Consider the following 21,726-nt stretch of genomic DNA (forward strand, 5'->3'; position numbering starts at 1 on the left):
GGGTAAGAAAGGGCAAACACAGACACATGAGGTGACTCAAAGGTCAGCAACACAGAGCTGGTGACTCAGATTAGGGTCATGTGTCCGAGCGATGGCGTCCTGGAATGTCACGCTCTCGACGGACCGGACAAAGAGGCTGCATGAGTGATTCATAATTAAACTTGTCGTTCTATTCTACTTTTAAAGTAATGATTTTAATCACATGGTTTAAAGCTGTAATGGACAATATGGTTTAAACACAACTTCATTATCGGGCTGCAAAAGAGAAAAAACATCTCATCCAAACTGAATGTCATGTATTTTATCACACTTTATGCTACTTTTGTCCAAAGAAATGTAAATTTTTCTGCACAACATACAATGACATCGGGAGTTATTAGGGCAGTTATCTTGTTTGAGTCCACTTCTTTTGTTTAAAATAGTTAAAATAGAAGCATTTCTGCAGGTAAAACCATGATTATATAAACGGTATCGAGTGGACATGAGTTAACGTGTGCATATGTGCATGACAAAAGGTACATGCTTGCATCCAAAATAAGTGAATCCAAACTTTGACTTGACAAACTTTGCTTCTAGACGACTAAATAGTTCTCATGAAATAACGGCACACTTCATAACGAAGCTATTGCTGTGGATGTAACCTGCCTTAACTTATCGTCTCGTGATACCAGCCAATCAGAGATGTCTGCCTACCTGTCTGGGAATCAGGTCGTGTCAAAATGCCAAAATTGAGGCTTCAAAACGGCAGTCCACAAACCAATGGGTGAAGTCACATTGACTACGTCCTTCTTATATACAAAGTTGTTGCTAGAATGGCGAGAACAGCCGCTCTCAAACCTCTGTGCATGTGTTTCTGCTACGACCAGCACATGGCTTCTCCTAAAGACTTGGATTGGTTCTGCTGTGCAGGTTTTTCTTTAAACTCTACACTTGTTTCCATCCAGTTTTAGCAACGAGACCAGGGAGATTGTCTTCAGTCTCTATTAAGCAAAGGGTTTAGAGACTGACTTGTGAGTCTAAACCTGAACCTGGTGCTTAACCTTCAAGGATGTGTGCTTTCAGTTTGCTCTCCCTGTTGCCCGGGTCCCATCTGTGCACCATCATCACCAGTGTATTATTACCAAACACATCCAGACATAGCCAGTTTTACACAGATGCAGCAGAATCCAACCAAGGTCAAGTGATGCTTTGTGCTGAGGAGTAAGAAAAAGGAGTGCATGTGTGGGTCTGAGCAATATGTGTTAACGGTTTTACATTGTGTTCACACCAATAAAATTCCAGTGCTGTGCTCATCGGCGAGTCAGGGAGGCTGATTGATAGCTGTAGAGCCACTAGTGTTTCTGTGATGGATGAAGCTACGGCAGCAGCAGTCTGACTGGCTGCTGATGGGCAGCGCAGCCCGAGAGCTTTGGCAACAGATTTCTGTGCTGACAAACAAGGAAATGAGGCAGCTGTGGTAAAAAATGGCCAGTGGCTCTCTGCTTTCAGGAATCTAATGGATTTATGGAAGTGCTAGGTTGAGTTATGAACGCTGTTGCCCGTGTGTGTGCTGCAAAGTCGCAGTTCAAGCTTGAGGAGTTTAAGCTACTTATTTACAAGTTTTGTATACTTTATTTTTTATTGCTCTAATCTTACTTGATTTTTTTCATATACACTATATGGCCAAAAGTATATGGACACATACACATTAGAAATATATATATATACTGGTCTATCTGTAGAATATGTTACGGAGATGAAAAAAAGTAAAGTTAAGTAAACTTGTTTTTAAATCAACACTTCCTGCTTTCATTTCAAAATAAAAGCCCTCAGGTGTTTTTTCTATAGACAGAATCCCTTCATTTGTTAACATGAGGCTTTTATTCTGAAATATGAGCAGTCAGTGCTGTGGAACACGCAGTCACTTTGAGAGCTCCAAGAATTGATAAAGTTTGGGGTTTAAATCAACACTTCCTGCTTTCATTTCAAAATAAAAGCCCTAAAGCGGGTTTTCTTTGCACAGAATTCCTTCATTTGTTAACACAAGGCTTTTATTCTGAAATATGTGTCGGACAGTGATGTGGAACAAGCAGTGACTTGGAAAGCATCATAAATGAATACAGTACGGAGTTTTAACTGTGGATTATTACTATTATTTACTAATTACCACACGTTTCTGAACCTTTCTCTGTCTAAAATAAATATAAATTATATTTATCATGAAGTTAAATGGCCATTAAAAGGCAAACTCTATGCAGAAAGAAAGGGCTGACAGCAGCAGCAGAAACACAGCTGACAGGCAGCTGACACGCAGCCGACAAGCGTCTAGTGTGAACACAAGACTCCTGCATCACGCAGCCACCACGCGACGCAAACGCCACGTGCTCCTGATGCGGGTAGTGTGCCCACGGCTTTAGCTGACAAGATTGATACCACTCTCATGTTTGTGCATTACTGTAAGTATGAAGCTAGAGACGAGAGTTTGGTTAGATCTAGGAAAAGATCATGGTTTGCATTAAAATTAGTACGTTAATCACGGAAGTTATCTCAGGGTGTGTATCTTGTACTAAAGTAGGTGTGACCCTTCTCACCGGTTCCATCTCAGCATTTAAAGGGAATGTATGTACGTTTTTACACGTATAAATGTTTTTTAGTCATTCTTTATTGCCAATGTGTGAACAGCTTGTAACCTATAACCTAAAAAATTTGACTTTCCGTGACTCTCTGGGTTTCCTCTATCAGCCTGTAGGCTGCTTTTAATGTGAAGAATGCGGAATGTTTTTTCAACGAATGTGACGTCATGTGCACTCGCGAATGCCTTTAGTCTCATCAGCTCTGCTACAGGGCTATCAGTGTGCAACCATAGCTAACGTTAGGTTAGAAATGGAGTACGTTAACGCCAACAAACGACCGGCCCCCACCACAACTCAGACTCCAACACAAACTCAAGTTAAGCACAAAAAAAAAAGTTAGATTTTGCAAAACAGGAATGTGATCGATGTCGTGGGGGGAAAACTAGGATCAACATCGGCCGGTCCTTTGATACACGGATGGACCTTTTGTTTGGTTTTGGGTATCAAAACGGACTCCGTAAGCTGACTTTACCGCCATGCATGTGAAATATGTAGTGATATTGTGGTTTTAGCTGGCTAATCAGTGTTGTGTGTGTTGCCTCATTGGTTTGACCGATGGTCGCCCGCGTCTACGTAATGTGAGCACATGTGAGTTGACTTAACGGCCACAGGTGTCACTGTTAACAAGCAATTTCTGATTCCTACATAGAGCCCCTTTAATGTAGAGTGTTGTATCAATCTGCTCGTCTAACTCAACAAGATGAAAACATTAGTAATGATATATGTTTTGAATTACTAGAATAGTAAATTACTATAGCATTGTTTGGCAGCAATGTGAAGTATATTCGATTTGTCGTAAACAGACATAAAACTTGCAAAATCATTGTCGTGGTCCTTCAATGACAGACGGATCTATTTTTAGGGGATTAAACCTGTTGTTGAACCACTCTGTCACATCACCGCGAGGGCCTGCCTGTCTCATTCTGTCCTCATTTCCATCAGAGAAGTCAGTTTGAGTTTAGCACATCTTTCCATGTTGAGTGCCACGAATTTGAGTTATTGCGAGTTACAACAAAAGAGCGCCGTGTTTCAGACGAGTGTTCGGTAGTCTCGTAGCAACAACGGGAGGCATGCTGAGCTTCCCACATTCAGAGCCGGTTGGTATACACAGGGGCTTAAAGTGTGGACTGCTAAAATCAGACTGTGGTGCAATTACAGTGTTAGAAACGAGGTGGGGGGAATTAGCAGGAGCTGTCAGCAGAGTGTTAGTAAATCCTGACCCGTCGGTGCTACTGTCGTTTGTCGACATTATCGGGTCATCTGACATCATTCACACTTATTACAAATTCATGTGGAGCTCATGAAATAGTTAGTGAAGTTTGAAATCCATCAGACTCGACATGTAATGGATCAAAACGGCGGTTGCCGTGGTTACAGATTGAGAAGTCGTACCAGTCTTGGCGTCCACCGAGAAGTACGGCTGGCCCTCCAGGATGCTGTAGACCACACGAGCGCTGTTGCCATACGTGGGGTCGTCGGCGTCTGTGGCGGTCAGCTGGATCACAGATGTTCCTGGGAGAACAAAGGAGGCGAAGATGAAGAGGGAGAAAAGGAAGACGCCAGTCATCTACACCAATATCAACATGAAAATCAAAAGAAATCATTTTGGGTGGAGTTTTTCCATCTGTGGCTGGAGCAGCTCCAGGAATTAACTATGCTCATTTACTTCAGAGTAACCACAAAAAAGTTGGTTTATGAATAGTGAATGAAGCAGATGGAGACGAGCCTGTCGGAACAAGCGACAACTCTGCAGGGCTGTTATGTACTCTGGTATTGTTCACCAGCCACTCCCTTTGAATACAAACACCGCAGACATGCACAAGCAACAGTTTAGTTCCTGTCTCCATCCATCTGGCTGCCTTCATCCCCCCCCTGCTTACCTATATTGGACATTTCGGGTACAGACGCCTGGTATGGCCCATCCAGGAACTTCGGCTCGTTGTCGTTGATGTCCTGGATCTTCACGATGAACTGGGACTCGGGCTCCAGAGGCCTGTCCGTCAGGCGGTTGCGGGCCTGGGCGCGGAGGACGTACTGGGCCCTCACCTCCCGGTCCAGCCTCTGGATGGCGTGGATGTCCCCCGTGCTGTCGTCGATGGTGAAGGTGGTGCCCGCGCCCTCACCCGTCAGAATGTACTTAATGGACCCGTCGCCTTTATCCATGTCTGAGTGGAGCTGTTAACAAAGATAGAGGCAAAAACATTTTATTCCACAATGCATATTCTCTAGGAAAAGATCCACTTTTCTTTGTTGTTTCTCCGGCGTTTTGTGAGTAGCATGGGACAAATAAAAATGTTCAAATCTGTACCCAAACTCCTAGTAAAGAGAATGCAAGGGGATCAGTGACTCTGCCAACAAAATGCACAGAAATGGCGAGATATTTGCGACACGTTTGCATGTGCATGACGCTGCCTCGCATATCCTACGTTTGTTTGGAGCGCTCGTTGTGTGCGTTTACTTGTCCAAAGGATCCGTCCTTTCCACACTTCCCATCCATTATCAGACAGTGTGAAAGTGAAAGCGTTTGTCCAATCAGGTGCTGAGTGCCTATAGTGGCAGCCGCGTCCAAAAATGCGTCTGTGGACACGTACCCTTAGTCAGAAATGAACGCAACGCATATACGACGTGAACGCGTGGCTAAAAAGCAGAGTATCTCCGGCCTAAGTGTGACAGTGATCACAAGTTGAAACAACAGGAATATAACACATGTGCAGCAGTCCTAAAGTATTAGTACAGCGACATGATTTTGAGGACATTTAATTAGGTCACATCCCCTAATTTTAGAACAATGCAGCAGCACAGTGATCCAAAACATCCAGACAAGACTACCAGTGGAAAGTTCTTCTGTCTGTCCAAGTCAATCACATGATCTCAATCCAACTGAACATGTGTCGGTGACGTTGGTCGCGATGCAGGCCCCGTAGAGCATTATACCGAGCTGATTGCTGTCGATGGTCAACAGAAAATGAATCTACAATTTATGATATTTGTCAACAAAAATGCAAAGCAATCTTTGGTTCAGTGTGAGGATGCTGCTTTTATATAACTGTAAATTGATCATCTTTAGGTTTTGGACAGTTGATGAAGACAGACAGACATTAGTATGCATAACAACTTTCTGTTTAAAGGTGCAGTGTGTAGGATTTGGCGGCATCTAGTGGTGAGGTTGCAGATTGAAACCAATTGAAACTCCTCCCGTGTGCCAAACGTGTAGGACAACTATGGTAACACAACAATTCCTACTTCATGTTCATCCGATGTGGATATGAATACCCTCAAATTAAAGCTGAACGTCACCAATTAAACCTCCACAGCAATTTCTTTTTTCAATTCACTGTGTCTCACTGTTCCTAATACTTTCCATTTAGCCGTTCAACATGCTACAACGCAGAGTTTCCATTTCAAATGTAAGATTCTTTTCAAATGCTAAATTGGACGAAAGTACGTGCACATGACAATGTTGTCAACATATTCATTCTAGTCTTATTAAACCAGTGGGTAAATTAACTGTCGACCTCTGCGGGTGGTGTGCGGTTATAAGCGTACCTTTAATACTGTAGCTGTAAGGACACATCTAATCACAGCTTCTAGCCTGTTTTGTTGCCATGGGCCCTGCAGTGCAATCAGGAGCCTTTTGTGGCCTGTGAGTGCAAATGCCAACGTGTTGATGTGCAATCACTCCGTACTTTGTACTTAAAGGGTCTCTGCATATGATGAGTACTTACTGCCATCACACTGGCAAGAGCGGAATTAAATGCCCCCATTGACGTCTGTCTGGTATATAATCAACCCACAGCACTGACAACACCCCCCCCCCCCCACACCCCCGTTGACTCTAAAAACACTCTTTTTCAAGATACTCGGCCTTTACGTCGTCTGAGACCACTAAGTGAAATGACCAAGCCGAGGCTGTCGAAACTGCTCAAAGTTTTGCAGCTACAGCACTCGTTGTTGTTATTCCGCTGATAGTTCAGCATGCAATCTTCACAATACCTATCATTCCCCGAGCAGCCAGACTATACAGGCTTCTCCTATCTCTTCGGACAACGTGCCCACCTGCACTCTCTCCCTGGAAAGCGCCGCGCATGCCGAGCTCGGCCCAGAATATATTTTTTAATCAACACCCCATTGTGGGCTTCAGCCTCGTGTCTCGCGGTGATATATCTCAGGCCGGTGCCTTGCCTCCGCCTCGTCCGCCTTCTCCTGCACTGATCCGTCCTCACCGCTCAAACCTATGAAAGGAGTTTGACACTCAGGCTATCAATTACCTGCTCCGTCTCAAACCTCCAAGCCCAAACCTCCGACATCACCGCGTCTCTGAATACTAAAGCTCCTCGACAGAGGAGTGGCAAGGTAGGCTGAGCTGAGGAGAGAAAAAAAACCCTACAGTACATGTTTCCTCTGCTTTGTCACATCCTACAATGCCTTTTTGCCTTGAGTGGCTCTCTGGGAATCAGCCCGGCTTGACAGAATCACTTATTTCATTCAGCAGGAAAAAATCAGGGTGGGCAGCTTTAAAAAAGAACCAGAGAGGAAACTGTGAATGGGAACGAAGAAGAAGATGGAAGTGAATATGCTGCAGCGACTGTGAGCAGATACAGTACAGCACGCGTGATACCCTCTCGGGACTTGTTACTCCTCTATCTGGTCGGACTTTTTGGAATCTGGTATTCCCAGGCGGTGGAGGGGAAGTTATTCCAGAACACTAATTAGGAAGGTTTGCATCATTTCCAAAGGGACATTTTTCGGAGGATGTGCAGCGTTTTTAAATGTCGACGAGGAATACCCCAAATTCCCTCAAAGGTCTGGAATCAGTGTTTTAAGATCAGGGCTGCATATTTTCAGGACTTTGGGACTAGTGAGTATTTTAATGAATCCACATACGAGCACAGGGAGATACGTTCTGATAGAACGCTTTGCAGGAATCACGCTTTATTCACTCAGGTGCCGTTTTCAATTTGCATTATCTGAATTCCCAATTTATGAATGACTGAATGATTGAATGAGGGGAAGGCGTATAAATAGCCCAACATTATAAGGATATTCCGCTTGTCATGATAACGCCTTTTAGGCTTTTTGCTTGTCATTTCACGCCACAGGGTTAACATTGTGAAACGGCTTTTTTTGCGTTATTTAACACCACTTTGTTTCTGTGAAACGGTCGCGGTTATGTTTAGGCAACAAAACCACTTGGTTAAGTTTAGGAAAAACAACGTGGTCGGGCTTAAAATAAGTACGTAAACGCTGTTAAATACTTACGTAAACAACGTAACAGAAGTACAGAAAACACGTCAATAATGTTACTTCAAAAAAGTCAAGCAGTCAATCTCACTATCTATTCTACATCACTAGCTCTGAGCGTAGCATATTTACACGGATGCGTTTGCATTGCAGTCAGTACAGACTACATGGTGTGAAATGACACGCCAAAAGCAAGAACGGCGTTGTGATTGCGCCAAAAATTACTTACAATTTGCTGTGTCATTCATTGTGTCACAGTGTCACACACTTTATAACTGTGTTTTGAAAGGTGCTTTATAAATAAAGTTTATTATCAGGGCTGTCAATCGATTCAAATATGTAATTGTGATTAATCCAATGATTGTCCGTAGTTAATCAAATTTTTTTTTGGTTGAAAATGTACCTTAAAGGGACTGTAATTAGGTTTTTACACGTTTAAACGTGTTTTAATCCTTTTTATACCAATTTGTGAACAGGTTGTAACTTAACCTAAAAGAACGAGACCTTCCGCATCTTTCTGGGTCTCCTCTATCAGCCTGTAGACGGCTTTCAATGTGAAGAATGGGGGACATTTTTAATTTTTCTTGCTGTAAAATTCAACGGATGTGATGCCATGCACGCTCGAGAGTGTCTTTTAATTTCAGCTCCACTTACAGGGCTAACAGTGTGCAACCATAGCTAACGTTCGGTTAGAAATGGAGTCCGTTAACACCAACAAACAACCAGCCTCCACCAGAACTCAGACTCCAATACAAACTCCACGGATATACGTGTAAAAACTTACATACAGTCCCTTTTAAAGGGAGATTTGTCAAGTATTTAATCCTCTTATCAACATGGGAGTGGACAAATATGCTGCTTTATGCAAATGTATGTATATATTTATTATTGGAAATCAATTAACAACACAAAACAATGACAGATATTGTCCAGAAACCCTCACAGGTACTGCATTTAGCATAAAACAATATATGCTCAAGCCAACAGGCGACAACAGCTGTCAGTGTGCTGACTTGACTATGACTTGCCCCAAACTGCATGTGATTATCATAAAGTGGGCATGTCTGTAAAGGGGAGACTTGTGGGTACCCATAGAACCCATTTACATTCACATATCTGGAGGTCATAGGTCAAGGGACCCCTTTGAAAAATGGCCATGCCGGTTTTTCCTCGCCAAAATGTAGCATAAGTTTGGAGCGTTATTTAACTTCTTTCATGACCAGCTAGACTGACAAGACAAATAGTAATGGATTCTTTAAGTTTTTTAGTTTCATTTGATACCAGTATCTTCACTCTAGCTTTAAAACTGAGCCCGCCACAACCTAAAAATCACAAGTTGCGTTAATGCGTGAAAGAAATTAGTAGAAACCAATTCACTGTCACTCACATTTAGTGAGCTTTAGTACCGGGACACTTTTTAAATATATTCATAATTTTCAAAAATAATCATAATTCAAACGGGATATTTTTGCCGTGGCGCTTTCAGGCTCGAACACCGTACACATGTGATTTAAAAAGCTTCACCAAAACCCACTCTTTTTAGTGATGTAGTTTAGTTTCCAATTCCAACGATTGTTGTCTCCCTGCTGATGATGCCTGGCCTTACAACTATTGATCAAATGTTCAATTCACTTTAGCGACCGAGCGATCAAAGTGCTCCTTTGTCAGTATTACCCCCCCCCCCCCCCCCCCCCCGTCTGCTCTTTTCAGAGACCGTCAGTTGTGTTGCAGACGTTGCCGTCCACTTCTGTGGAGCCGGGGGCTGACCGACTGAAGCCTCGGTTCGAGTCAATTAACTCAATCACTGCTGTCTGGCTCTGGTTCAAAGTGGACAGAGGAGAGGCTGTCTTATGGACGCAGTGCATCCAGGGATTAAATTGCATTTTTTGTTGTTGTGTGCAGCGGTTGAAGAGGTTTGCCTCTGCCCACCCATGATCTTCTCTTTTGCATTCATGCGTTCGTCTTCTGTCAGCAGATGACCTCCAGGCTGCTGATCTCCCCTGTAGATCTCTTAGTTTCTAAGTTACTGGTTGAAATCTCTTTGAAACACCTACACCGAGGCAGCCGCCAAGTGGAAAGGTCATGCAGAAACACTGCCCCCCCCGTACCAGGCCAGAAGCCTCTACACTTTGCATCTCTCCAGGTTATACAGTACCTTTATGTGTGTGCATATTCATACAGTCCATCATGTAGGCAACACTGACCTTTCCAATATAAAGCGGTTCCAGTCCGGTGTACTCCTCCAGGACAAAGAACTGGTTCCACACCCAGCCTCTCTTCACCCTCTGGAGCAGCGCCGAGCTTCCAGCGTTTTCCTCCTCCGCCGGCTTACCCAGAAGGCCTTGAGGCAGAAGGGTCAAAATGCAGAGTACCGCGGGGAGCAAGGTGCCGACAACTGCTGGAAGATGCAATCGGTCTCCCATTGTTAAACACGGAGTTGTATTTGAAAATCCTCTTTCTTCACGAGTGCGGTTGTTTCCTGGTTCTTTCTGGCTACTGTTGCCGTCCTGGAAGAGAAAAAAAAGAAGACAGATTAGTCTCAGATTTGTCCTTTTGGACAACGCCGTCCTTTTGTCGCATACTGAGCCCCAGTCTGTGTTGCACTGTGGGATACCTGCGGATGACACATATTCGTCTTTTCTCCTGCCTCCAGATTAGCCCTCTACTACTGAGTTTTTGTTGAGTTATAATGAGCCTCCCGGCTGAATGAGGGGGCTCCTCTTATGCTGCCGACGAGGCCACGTGGAGGAGGAGAAGAGGTAATGTCAGAGAAGAAGAAGAAGAAAGGGACAATAGGTACGCGACAAAACATTCACTCGCTATTACAGGCCTCCTCACAAACCAGAGAGGTATAAATATAAAGGAGAAGACTGAGGATATCAAGGGTGTGTGTAACTGTTACATCCCCGGTGAGGCAATTAGCTTAGTTTGGAATATGTGGCGGCAATTTGTGGTTTTAACGGGGAGTTATGTGCTGTAACTATTTCTTGGTGAACAACAGCGAGGAGTCTTGTCGCCCCCCCACGAGGTAACCAGGCAACCAACCAAACAGACAACATGCGTAGTGCTAATTAGTTTGGTTTATTTTGGTCATTTTCAACTTGTACAACTCACGGATAAAAAACAAATAACATGTTTGAAAAGGTGTAGGCTGAAGCCTTTTTACATTAATATTAAAATTAAATTTCACAAATCTAATGAAGTGTATACACTGAAAAATAAAAGAAACATAATAATTATATATATTATTATATATCTGAGAAGTGAAGCCAATGCTGAAGTGCTTTAAACTTGCATTCTCTCTAACAGCCAGCAGGGGGCGACTCCTCTGGTTGCAAAAAGAAGTCTGATTGTATAGAAGTCTATGAGAAAATGAGCCTACTTCTCACTTGATTTATTACCTCAGTAAACATCGTAAACATGAGTTTATGGTCTCAATCACTAGTTTCAAGTCTTCTTCAATACAGCATGATGTTCATTTAGTAAATTATGGTCCCATTTAGAGTCAAATAGACCATAAAGCAGGGGATGCTTTAGGGCGTGGCGTGGCTCCACCCTCCCGTGTCACTTCTGGTTGCAAAAAAACAAGACGGCGACGGCCAAAATGCTGAACTTGAGGCTTCAAAACCGTAGTCCACAAACCAACGGGTGACGTCACGGTGACTACGTTCACTTCTTACAGTCCATGGTTGATAGGTATAAACTTTGGAGACAGCCGAGGTAGCCGTTTCCCCCTGCTTTCAGTCTGTATGCTAAGCTAGGTAACAGAGTATTCGTATCAATCTTCTCAAGAAACTCTCCGCAAGAAAACAAAAGTATATTTCCAAACATTTTTTGATATCCGAGGTAGTTGTTGACAAAAAGCTTGCATCAACAACATCCTGTTGCCAAATCTCCAGAAAAATTTCCATAAAACTTTGTAATGGAAACATAACTTATGTCACTTCTCGGAAGCCTGCAGGAGAAAACAGAAATGATTGCGAGCTTTTTAAAAGCACCAGCCTCTGCCTCTTTTTCCCTCCAGCTCGGGACAATCAGGCTTTTCACAAAAAAGAAAAAGAAAGAATAGAGAAGTGACACCACAGTCTTTCCCTTCCTCCTTCCTGTTGCTGTCATGAGGAGAGGCGAGCTCCTCCACACCTCCTGTAAAAGGCCCGGGGGTGTGATGTTCTCAGATTGTAGTGTTTCTGTTAACACCCCTGCTCAGCTTTACTCACACCATGTTCTACAAGTTCCCTTCAGCGCTGCACACCGCTCATTACAAGTGTTCTGTGTTTCTTTCTTTCTATATCTCAGGTTTTTGGAAGGCCTCTATGGTATTGCCTGGTTAGATTTCATGCCTCTAAATACTACCTCCGCTGCATCGATCGTTTTAATATGAACGTTAGAGGGACCTTTAAGATCAGCGAGGTCAAATCCACGAATTTCTTGCAGGAGATGCTTTTTTAAGGTATTGATTTGGAGCTAATCAATACCTCTTCACATGCAGCGCATGGCCTCCTCTTTCCATCTGCATCTTGTTTTTTATGTATTAGGAGGACGGACGCATCTGCCCGCTCTTCCTGCATTAACGAGCTCGGGCGGGGGGGGGGAAATAGGCAGATTTATGGTGAAAAGGCAGAGAGAAAGGAAAAGAAAAGCTGTGGGGCTGTTAGCAGGGGGGAGGCGGAAAGTTTTCGGGCTGAAAATAAAAAGCAGCGGAAGAAAGAGAGACTGTTTGACTCATGAGCTGACTCCATTATGTTTTGTAAGAGAGAGTGCATTGTGCTGCTGTAGACTCTGAATCGCCAAACTCAGTTAATCATTGTTGAAGAGGCACAAAAGGCATGGAAGGGTGGGGGGGCGTGGCCGCTTTGTCAGCGGGAGGCTGGGCCGAGTGTGTGTGTGTGTGTGTGTGTGTGTGTGTGTGTGTGTGTGTGTGTGTGTGTGTGTGTGCGTGTGCAGGCATGTGTGTTTGTGGGCCTCCTCCTCTGCTGCTGCTTGGCAGGACGGGTGACACTTGACCTCGCTGCTCCCCTCTTTTCTGCCTATTCAAGCCGCCTGGTTGCCATTATGAAGTAAAATTAGCTCCCTGTTCTTCGCTCACAAACCCCTCGGCCTCGCCTCTCAGCTCCCCCCTCCACCCCCCAAAAGGTCACGGCTTGCACCCGAGCATTTTGCTCCATTTTGTCGTCCCTAATGAGGTGACATGCGACGTAATTGTGCTGGCAAAACATTTCACACATCTCTCTCTTATGGCATTTCACTTGTTTAAAGAGAAAGCAGCTGGCGTTTGCCTCACAAGCTGTGAATGGGAGAGACGAGGGGATGAGGAGCGAGGCGGAGGGTGGAGGAGCAATCATATGACAAAGCCTAAGGCGAAGACTTAAGGTATTTTCCCACCGAGCTGAAACACTCTGCCCAGTGGAAAATCTGTTTTTGGATTCAAAAAGAAAATAACACAATTTAGAGCTTTTAGTGTGCGACAGTAAAAGAGGAAATAAACTGAGAACGAAGAGGAACATCTGATTTTTATGTTTGTTTTGAAAACCCCTGAAAGGAAAGATGTTTGAGAGGGAGGAGGAGGAGATTGAGTGATGGAGGAAGCGATGGTGATTGTCAGGAGGGAGCAGCTGGATGAAAATGACGGACCATATTGTTGTATCATCTTACTCCAAATCCACCTGCTGCTCCATTAACTGCAACAACAGACTCCATCAAACTGCTCCTATATGACAAACTGCTACAGTACGACTGACTGACCACCACTGAGCTGAGGCGGCATGTAGTATAATCCCACTATAAACTCCACCTGCTCAGATTAATGAGTCAGTAAACGTATTCCATCCCTGTGCAATAACTTAAAGAAACACTCTTGGATGTAGACTACAGACTGTTATGTGTTAAAAGTTTGGATTGGATGCTTCATCAGACTCTTCAGATAGTTCCTGATTCAAATCGTGCAATCATTTTTCTAATTTTAGACTTTTATTTTGGTTGCTTGTGTTCAATTAAAATTAAAAACTGATGCATTTGAGAAGCTCAGCTAGTTTTGGGAATTTAAGCGTTTTTGTAGGAAACGCCACATTCCTCAAAGTAAATATTGAAAAAAGTATTGGTTTTGTACCCGTAGCCATGTATCTGTGTCAAAAGATTCTTCATGATCGATACCCATACCTAATATTTAAAGGTGCTCTCAACATGGCGATGGCTGACCTCCGCTAACGGTGCTAACAGTGCAAACAACGCTAACAGTGCTAACAACGCTTACACGACCACACCGTCGGTCGGGACGGCGTTATCAGCTGTAACCTCCGTATAAGTGCAGTGCAGAGCGGCGCCAATTAGCTCGCCAGTGGGGCACGCTCACATGCACAATCATGCACTAAAAGGAGCGACTTCGTCCTCTGCTCAGGTAGACATTATTCCATTATATTTTTACTTAGCAAATAGGTGTCTGCAGCTTTGCCATGCTCTGGATATCGTATAGAAAATCTTTAAATAATAATAATACAAAATGAAATATTGCAAAACACGTAATAGAACTGTTATTTAGAGCTGGACAATCAGTGAATTAATCAAAAATGCAACTTTTCTTCATAATCTTTTCCAGCAAAAATGCCGCAAATGACCTAGTTTCAGCTTCTCACATGTTAGGATGTGCTGCTTTTCTTTGGTTTATGTGAAAGTAAACTTTATATATTTGGGTTTTGGACAGTAAAAAATTGCATTTTATAGACCAACTGGTTAATTGATGAGGGAAAATCTGGAAAATAATCGTTAGTTCCAGTCTTAATGTTATCAAAAACCTCCCCCAGACCTTTTGGTCCCATTCACTGAGCGAGGTTACCAAGGGCCAACTCAGTGTGTGGTGCATTAGTGTGGGTTCGCCCTGTTTAAGTGCTATGTGGAGCATTATTAAGTGTTAATTTCACAGTGGCCATGTCTGTGCTCCCCTCACCTCGGCTCTAAAAAGGAGGCCTCCCAGACTGTGGAAAAGGTCCTTAAAAACTGGGTGGACCCATGAAAAGGGTTCCACCCACCCTGGCAGGGCCAAACGTCACGGCCAATTTGTTAACCACAATTGATTCTGCACGCCGGATGCCACCGCGAAGGAAGGCTCCGTGTATCTCCGACCCATGCAGGCAGAGAGAGGCTGCACATCGACGCACTTTGACTTATAGATGCAGAAGCGGCGGCGTGAGAAAGTGTCTTTCAATAAGCCGAGCACAATAAGCCGAGCGGGGTGCTGTTGCAAAAATGTAGAAGAATCTAATTTTCGCTTCCCGGGCCCGAGTGCCGAGCGTGACGAGCCGCATTCCTCAACCGAGGGTACATTTCTGAATGTTTATTTACTTATTTACACGTAATTAAACTCTGCTGCTGCACCAACTTTTAATAAGCAGGCCATCCCCGCAATGTGGCCTCTGGGTGTTTTGTGTGTGTGTATAAAGACGGAATAAAGTGACCAGGTCTTCTAAAGCAAAGGGGTCTCTATACCGTCAGCGCCTGCAGCGGCGACCAGATCCTCAGCCTCCTCTCGGGGAGAGATGGCAGCCTTCAAAGGCAGAGCCGGGATCAGGGAGGTGTGCATTCTGGCCAAACTCTCTCAAGATCACACAGTTGTTTGTGTGTGGGTATGAATACGAGTTCTCTGTGGATGCACAGCATGCCTATGTATGTGTGTGTGTGTGTCAGTGCTACCCTCTATTCGTCCTCATTCCTCCAACCCCGTCCCCCCCTCAGGACAGAGACGCTGGCATGGGGCAGGCTTTGAACCTGCTTCTGTCGTGCTCTCTAATTGTGGGGAGCTCCCCGGGCCTCGGCATGTGCAGCTGTGTGCGCCGCCACCGCTGTGCCGTGACAAGCGCCTCCCTCCCTGCGGCTCGCTTACTGTAAGGTGTTTTTAATTACTCGTTCCTCCCTCCACTCTCTATCTTTGCCTTTGTGTGCCGGGTTGAGCTTCAGAAGTTTAGGGGTTTCTGCACCCTACATTCTCACCCCTCCTCTATTTTCTTTTCTGTGTTATTGTATCATTCAAACACTTATTTTTAGTTCTTCTTCCTCTCGTCCTGGACCTCCTCCTCCTCCCCGATGCACATTTAGTTCATTCATCGCTCGGTGCAGGCCGTAAAAGGAGCCTTGTCATTTATGGAGAAATCAAATCACACAAACTGGCATTCATCCCAGCCACTGGTGCATGGAAATGATGTCACCATGCATAAGCGTCATCTGGAAAAGTTTGCAATCAGTGTCACTCCGCCGCAATTAAACAGCGGTGTCTTGAGGATAGATCCTTTCAAATTAATATCCTAATCTCTTTTGAATTTTTTTTTGTCTAGAAGGAGAATTGGATGCTCAGTTTTTATCCGCCACGTGGCTGCAGCTCCTCCATTTGACTCTTTCCTGCGCTGGAATTTGTGATATCTCATCCCATCACAGAAACCTGAAAGGTGTTGTTAATACGGAGGCTTCTTCACCGCCTCTCGGCTGACACCGATAATGGTTAGAAAAGTCTTGCTGCCCCAGCGACAGCGCGCCAATCTAGTGTCTTATTTGTCGGCTGGAGCTTACAAGACAGGCGATAGCTTAATGGGTTTTATAAGGGGAAAAAAAAATGAATCTGTTCTCATCTTGAGAAACTAGAACCTTGGCTGAGGAATGAGGTCTGAATGCCAAACAGAGGTCCATAAAAAGCAGATAGGCATTCCTCTCCTTCAGCATGACTTGTTTGAAGTAGCGACAGTGCAGACGTGCTGAGAATTGGAGCCACGCTTTTGAGTCTGCAGCTCGTGTTCACAAAAGTTTTAAATGTGCCACCAAACCCCCCCCCCCTCCTCCCGGCTGAGGCGGAGGCTCTCCAAAATATTCACCGTGACCTACTTTTGACAGCCGGATATGTTTGTTCCTCTAAACACTGTTTATCAATTAACACAGAAAAATGAGCCATCGATTCAGTCGCAGTAATGAAACACTTCTAAACCCTAAACCCACCTCGTGTCTTATTCATCTCAGCACCCGGAGACGTTTCAACGCTCAGTTACAGCTGACAAATCCCCAGTCACCCTTAAATCATCCTCGCCATTCACTGTTTACAGCTTGAAAGTATTATTGGCGTTTCCTCATTGGTACTATACTGTGTTTCAAAACATGACCGGTGAAAGTCAAGGATTTTCTTCTTTTTTTTTTTAGCAAAAAATTCCACGCCTTACCTTTTTCAACTTTATTCCTCTTTCTCAGTCCTCCTTCTGTGGAAAATGCTCTTCTTCTCTTATCTCTTTGTTCTTCTTCTCCCTGCACGCTCCCTAAATTTCCCTTGTAAAAGTTGTGAAAGCCTGCAGTGCATCAGTTTCCTTAAAGTCACCTTGAGTCCGTGCGCTCTCTAACTGTCCTCTTTGTAAAAGTTTCCCCCCCTCTCTCCATCTATATATAAGTAGGCTGTATCTTCTCTTGCTGCCTTCACCGCTGCCTCTCATAGCTGTGTCTGCACACTCTCATCCCCGGTGTTGCCTATCTGGGGACCCAATCAGACTAAAGGACCAATTGTCCCTCTCTTTACAATCAGTGGGACGGCCTCCCCCCGGCTCCAGTGTAATCCAGCCATCTACAACCTCAAGCATGGGAAGGAGCAAAGAGGTGGAGAAAGAGGAAGAGGAGGGAGTCGTAGGGGGGTAGATTGACAGCGGGATAGGGGTGAAATTACAGCGAGAGAGAGGCGGGGGGGTTGGAAATCAAAAGAGGTGGAGTGAAATCAGGCAAAGCAAAAGGATGGAGGAATGAGGAGAGGGAGACATGAGGTGGTAAGATAGAGAGCAGTGGAGGGAAATGCTTCCTGAACGCACCCACTAAAGCATCTCAGCGTATTTGCAAGTGAAAAAAGTGACCAGCGCGGTCGGGAGTGTGTGACGGCTCCGAGTGTGTGGAGATTGCTGCTAGTTCAGGGTCCTTGGATCACTGACCAGCGAAGTAGAAAACGCAAAGGATAAGGAGGACGGGGGGTTTGGAAATCACCTTCACTCTCACGGCGGCCAACCTGCCCTAATGTATTTTAATGAGTCGGCGTTGTACGCGGCTGGATATGTAGAGGGATTTATGGGCATAAAAGATGAAGCTTTAAAGTGCATTATATTCCGCTGCTCGCCCAGTCAGAGTCAAAGCAATTAGTTTTCCAAATTGGCAAAAAGATCCTGAAAAATTAGGCGCACGCCAATACACACAAAGAGCGCGGCGGAAGATTAGTCATGGTCACGGAGATCTGATTCCTGTTTAGCACTGAGCGAGGAAATAGCAGTGTTTCATTTAAGCAATCACGGAATTAATGCAGCAAAAAGAGGTTTTCAGAGTCGAGTCTCTCGCATAGTTCTCCTCATGAGGGAGAAGGACTGGGAAAGTGAAATCATATTGGAGATGTACTCAACCATGTTTAAACAGAAATGAGAATATATTACAGAGAAACAAGAAGTGTTCTAGGCGGCTGCTCGGCTTCTTATTTTGTATTTTTTCATTACATAGTCTGAGCTGTTTTCATATTATATTTATAGACAAAATAAAGTGATGGAGCTCCAGATATCAGCTCGCAAACTTTTTGAGTTTCCCCACTATTCATAGCCAATTGGGACGACTATGCTCTTTTTTTTTTATTTCCCTCCACTCGACAGCCCTTTGACTCTCCTTAATCTTCCTGACAGAGTAATTTAGTTTGTTGTCGAGCTCTAAAAATACAGATGAAGGCTGTTGTCACCCGGCGAGCCAGATGGTCAAAAGGTTGTACTTCTCCATCGGTTCAATATGTTTTTTCTTTCTCCCACTCTGTCCCTTTCAATATGTCTTCTTTCACATTTGGCAGGTCATTCTTCTTCACCACTGCCCCCCCTGTTCTCCTCCCTTCCCCTTCCCCTTCACCGTCTTTGTCTCTTTGAAGACCTGACTGGTTAGCGCCCCAGCCAATCTGTCAGCGAATGCTTGACTGGACCCCCAGAAAAAAAAAAAAAAGGGCAGGGGGCTCCCTCTTTGTCGGGGCGGGCCGCAGCGAGGGTGGCATTCAGGCCCATTGAACAACACCTTCCATCACTTGTGGCAGAGCTGAGGATAATAATTGGCAGAACAAATTGAACCTATAGGGCTTATGGAAGGGCCTCTGTCCGTCTTTAAAAGTCTGTTACGGTGGTAGACGTCTGGAAAACAAGTCCCTCAGGGTCCCTTCACAAAGGCCCAGATCCGCCGTAGAAATAGATTGGATACAGTTATGTTCTGCGTGTTGCCGGACTTTGGTTTTGGGATAATATGCAGGACGTCGTAGGGACACGGTGCTTTCACGCATCGGATCGAGTCCGCCTCCTCTTAAGGTTGAGGGCTGTAAGTTTATAAAGGCCGTGACTTGTTCTTGTCACCTCAGAGTACCTTTTACCAAACAGACTGTTCTGGTCTTTCATTAGGAAAGCAGATTTCATGGTTGTTAGAGTTACATTTCCTCTCTGGACGAGCATCCTCTCAATTACCATTTTGGTACCACTCCATTAGTCTTACATATTAGCTGCTTTTCCCCCTTAAGCAGTCATTTGTGACTGAAGTATCCACCTGCTCTGATACATAGGCAGTGGTACAGTTATCAAGTACACAGAATTCACTTTATATAAAGACAATAAGGTGGGTATCTTAATATAGGAATGTGATAAAGGCAATGTAGAGTCACATTTTCCACAATGCAAGCTAAAGGTCAACACACACCAGCAGCGCCCTGTTGTTAATATAAGCCCACACACTGTAGTGGCACTAACAATGACTTTTTATTATCTTTTCATGGATTTATTTTATAGCCTATACTGTTGAGTTTATTTTAGTTTAGTTTAATTTCCCAGAGCATCCAAGGCGACGTCTTCAAATGTCTCCAAACCAACAATCCAAAACCCAAAGGTATTTAAATTACTGTAATAGAAACGCAGCAAATCCTCACAACTGAGAAGCTGGAACCAGAGAAAGATTAACCGTAAACCAAAGACTGTCTATGGTAGAAACGATAACATCGCTGCTGTATTAATGCCTAGATGACGTTATTTAAGTGTTGATAGAGCAGCTACAATGTTAGCAAAGCCTATCCCCGATCGATCCAAACTCCATTCAGAAAACAAACATTTAAAAGTTGTTTACTTGTCGTCTTGCGGACAGACCCGACAAAGCATGAATTACGACTTTTTTAAAAATCTTCATCACGATGTAGTTATTTCAGCATCATTTTGATCCGGTTATTGCAATTAAATCACAGTGAAATTCTGTATTTTGGGTTCGTACTGTTGTAGTAAACTATTAATTCAGCCGACGAGTGCTTTACTGATGGATTACGTTATGAGCCCAGACACGATGGCGGTTGGTTTTCCGACGTATCGGGGACTTCAACAACGCATGTACAAAGCAGCAATAGTGGTTATTTTGGCCACGGTTGATGACACGTTGTTGGTGTCTACATGTACGTTCCTCTCCGGCGCATCTCAAATGGTCAAACTCACGCGAGTAGAGCTTGGCGAGGAGTTTGGCAGGCTGGCATTTGCAAGCTAGTTTAAGTTAAGCTGACGTGTTACTGTAGCTGCGTTACCGTAAAGTCAGTGATTTCTATGTTTCTACAACTTTCTTAAGAGAAACGAGACATTTAACTAGATATGTTATATATTATAAGACGATTTTATTGGCATGATTGAAGGCCATAACACACCGGAGCGTTTTTTTTTTCGTGCAGTTAATTCACACGTCAATATATTTTTTCTAACTGTTGTTTTAGTCCTGAATACTTTCACACAGAACACAAATATTGCGCAGCGGAAAAGCAACGTATTTTTTTTTCCCGTGTCGTTGTGTAAAGGTCTTTATAGCAGTTATTAAGTTGATCATGCCTCAGCGATTGATGGAGTTTCCTCCTCTCCTCGTCCCTTTCACCCACAATATCTTTTTATTTAATAATCAGGAGCAGCACAAACTTTTCCTGATGGCTTCAAAAGCACCCTCAACTGAAAACACGCTCCCTAAGCTATGACTAACGTTTCAGATGGTCCAATCAGTCTAAAATCTGCACAACTTGATAAAAACACCAACTTCAGAACCACCAAAAAAAGCCTCGCATTGGTTCATCTGTGTAGATGGCCATTCAACACTGACATTTCAAAGGTCTGTGAGAGCAGAGGATCCTCCAAAGAATAAACAGTCCTGACCCTCTCTACCAAGATTGAAAGTTAAATAAGCTCTTAAAAGTGCTGTGCCTCCAATAGGCAATTAAAAATAATGACAACAGCGAGGACTTGATGAAAAACACAGCCCAGGAAGGTAACACCCCCTACTCGCCGTGTGCCATTCTTTACCCTCACTTTATCACGTCACAGCCTTCAGACGGAATAACCTAAACAAAATTCAGCCGGTCTTATCGAGCGTGCCACTATGCCACCCCGACCACCACTCCGGGAAAGCATGAAAGAGGGTTGGGTTTCAGAAGATCAAGATGAGAGAGCGCCAGAGAGAGGGAGCAAAGCCTCCATGTCATCTAAGATGAGAGAAGCAGCTCTCTTCCCTTCTGCCTGAGATTAAAAATGGCATGGAGCAGAACAAGCCCGAGTACAAAGAGCTTCTTCTGTGTCTTCGGGGGTGCGCAGTCGAGCCTTTTCATGTCTGATTTTTGGCTACAGGTTCGAAACAAAGAGAAATTAGACTGCGGAAGTTATTGTTTCTTTGCTGAGGGAGAGAAAAGAAGGTATTTGTATACACAAGCCAAGTTCACAACTGAAGCAGTAACCTTTACAGTAATTGGTGGAAAAGACAAAAATAAGATGTTTGGCCTTAATTGTGAGACGGCAAGAATTGGCACAGGGTTGAAAGAGTGAACCGTGACATTAACTGGCTGCCTGGCATCATC

At 44.1% G+C, this 21,726-nt stretch overlaps 1 protein-coding gene across 2 annotated transcripts in view; it reads right to left on the reverse strand.

The window, feature by feature from the left end:
- Positions 1–21,726, reverse strand: part of LOC119480771 (cadherin-20-like) — an 82,128-nt gene that overhangs the window by 16,722 nt on the left and 43,680 nt on the right. Inside the window, exons 1-4 of one of the 2 annotated variants that reach the window (XM_037757331.1) lie at positions 17,045–17,387; positions 10,058–10,360; positions 4,493–4,787; positions 4,005–4,124 (exon numbers count right to left, since the gene is read on the reverse strand). In XM_037757331.1, the coding sequence (XP_037613259.1) occupies positions 4,005–4,124; positions 4,493–4,787; positions 10,058–10,276 (634 nt within the window). In that variant the 5' untranslated portion in view covers positions 10,277–10,360; positions 17,045–17,387. Of the gene's footprint in view, positions 1–4,004; positions 4,125–4,492; positions 4,788–10,057; positions 10,361–17,044; positions 17,388–21,726 lie in introns of those variants that run through there. The other variant, XM_037757330.1, reaches the window with a different exon arrangement.

This window comes from Sebastes umbrosus, chromosome 21 (assembly GCF_015220745.1).
Source record: "Sebastes umbrosus isolate fSebUmb1 chromosome 21, fSebUmb1.pri, whole genome shotgun sequence".
NCBI classification, from domain to species: domain Eukaryota; kingdom Metazoa; phylum Chordata; class Actinopteri; order Perciformes; family Sebastidae; genus Sebastes; species Sebastes umbrosus.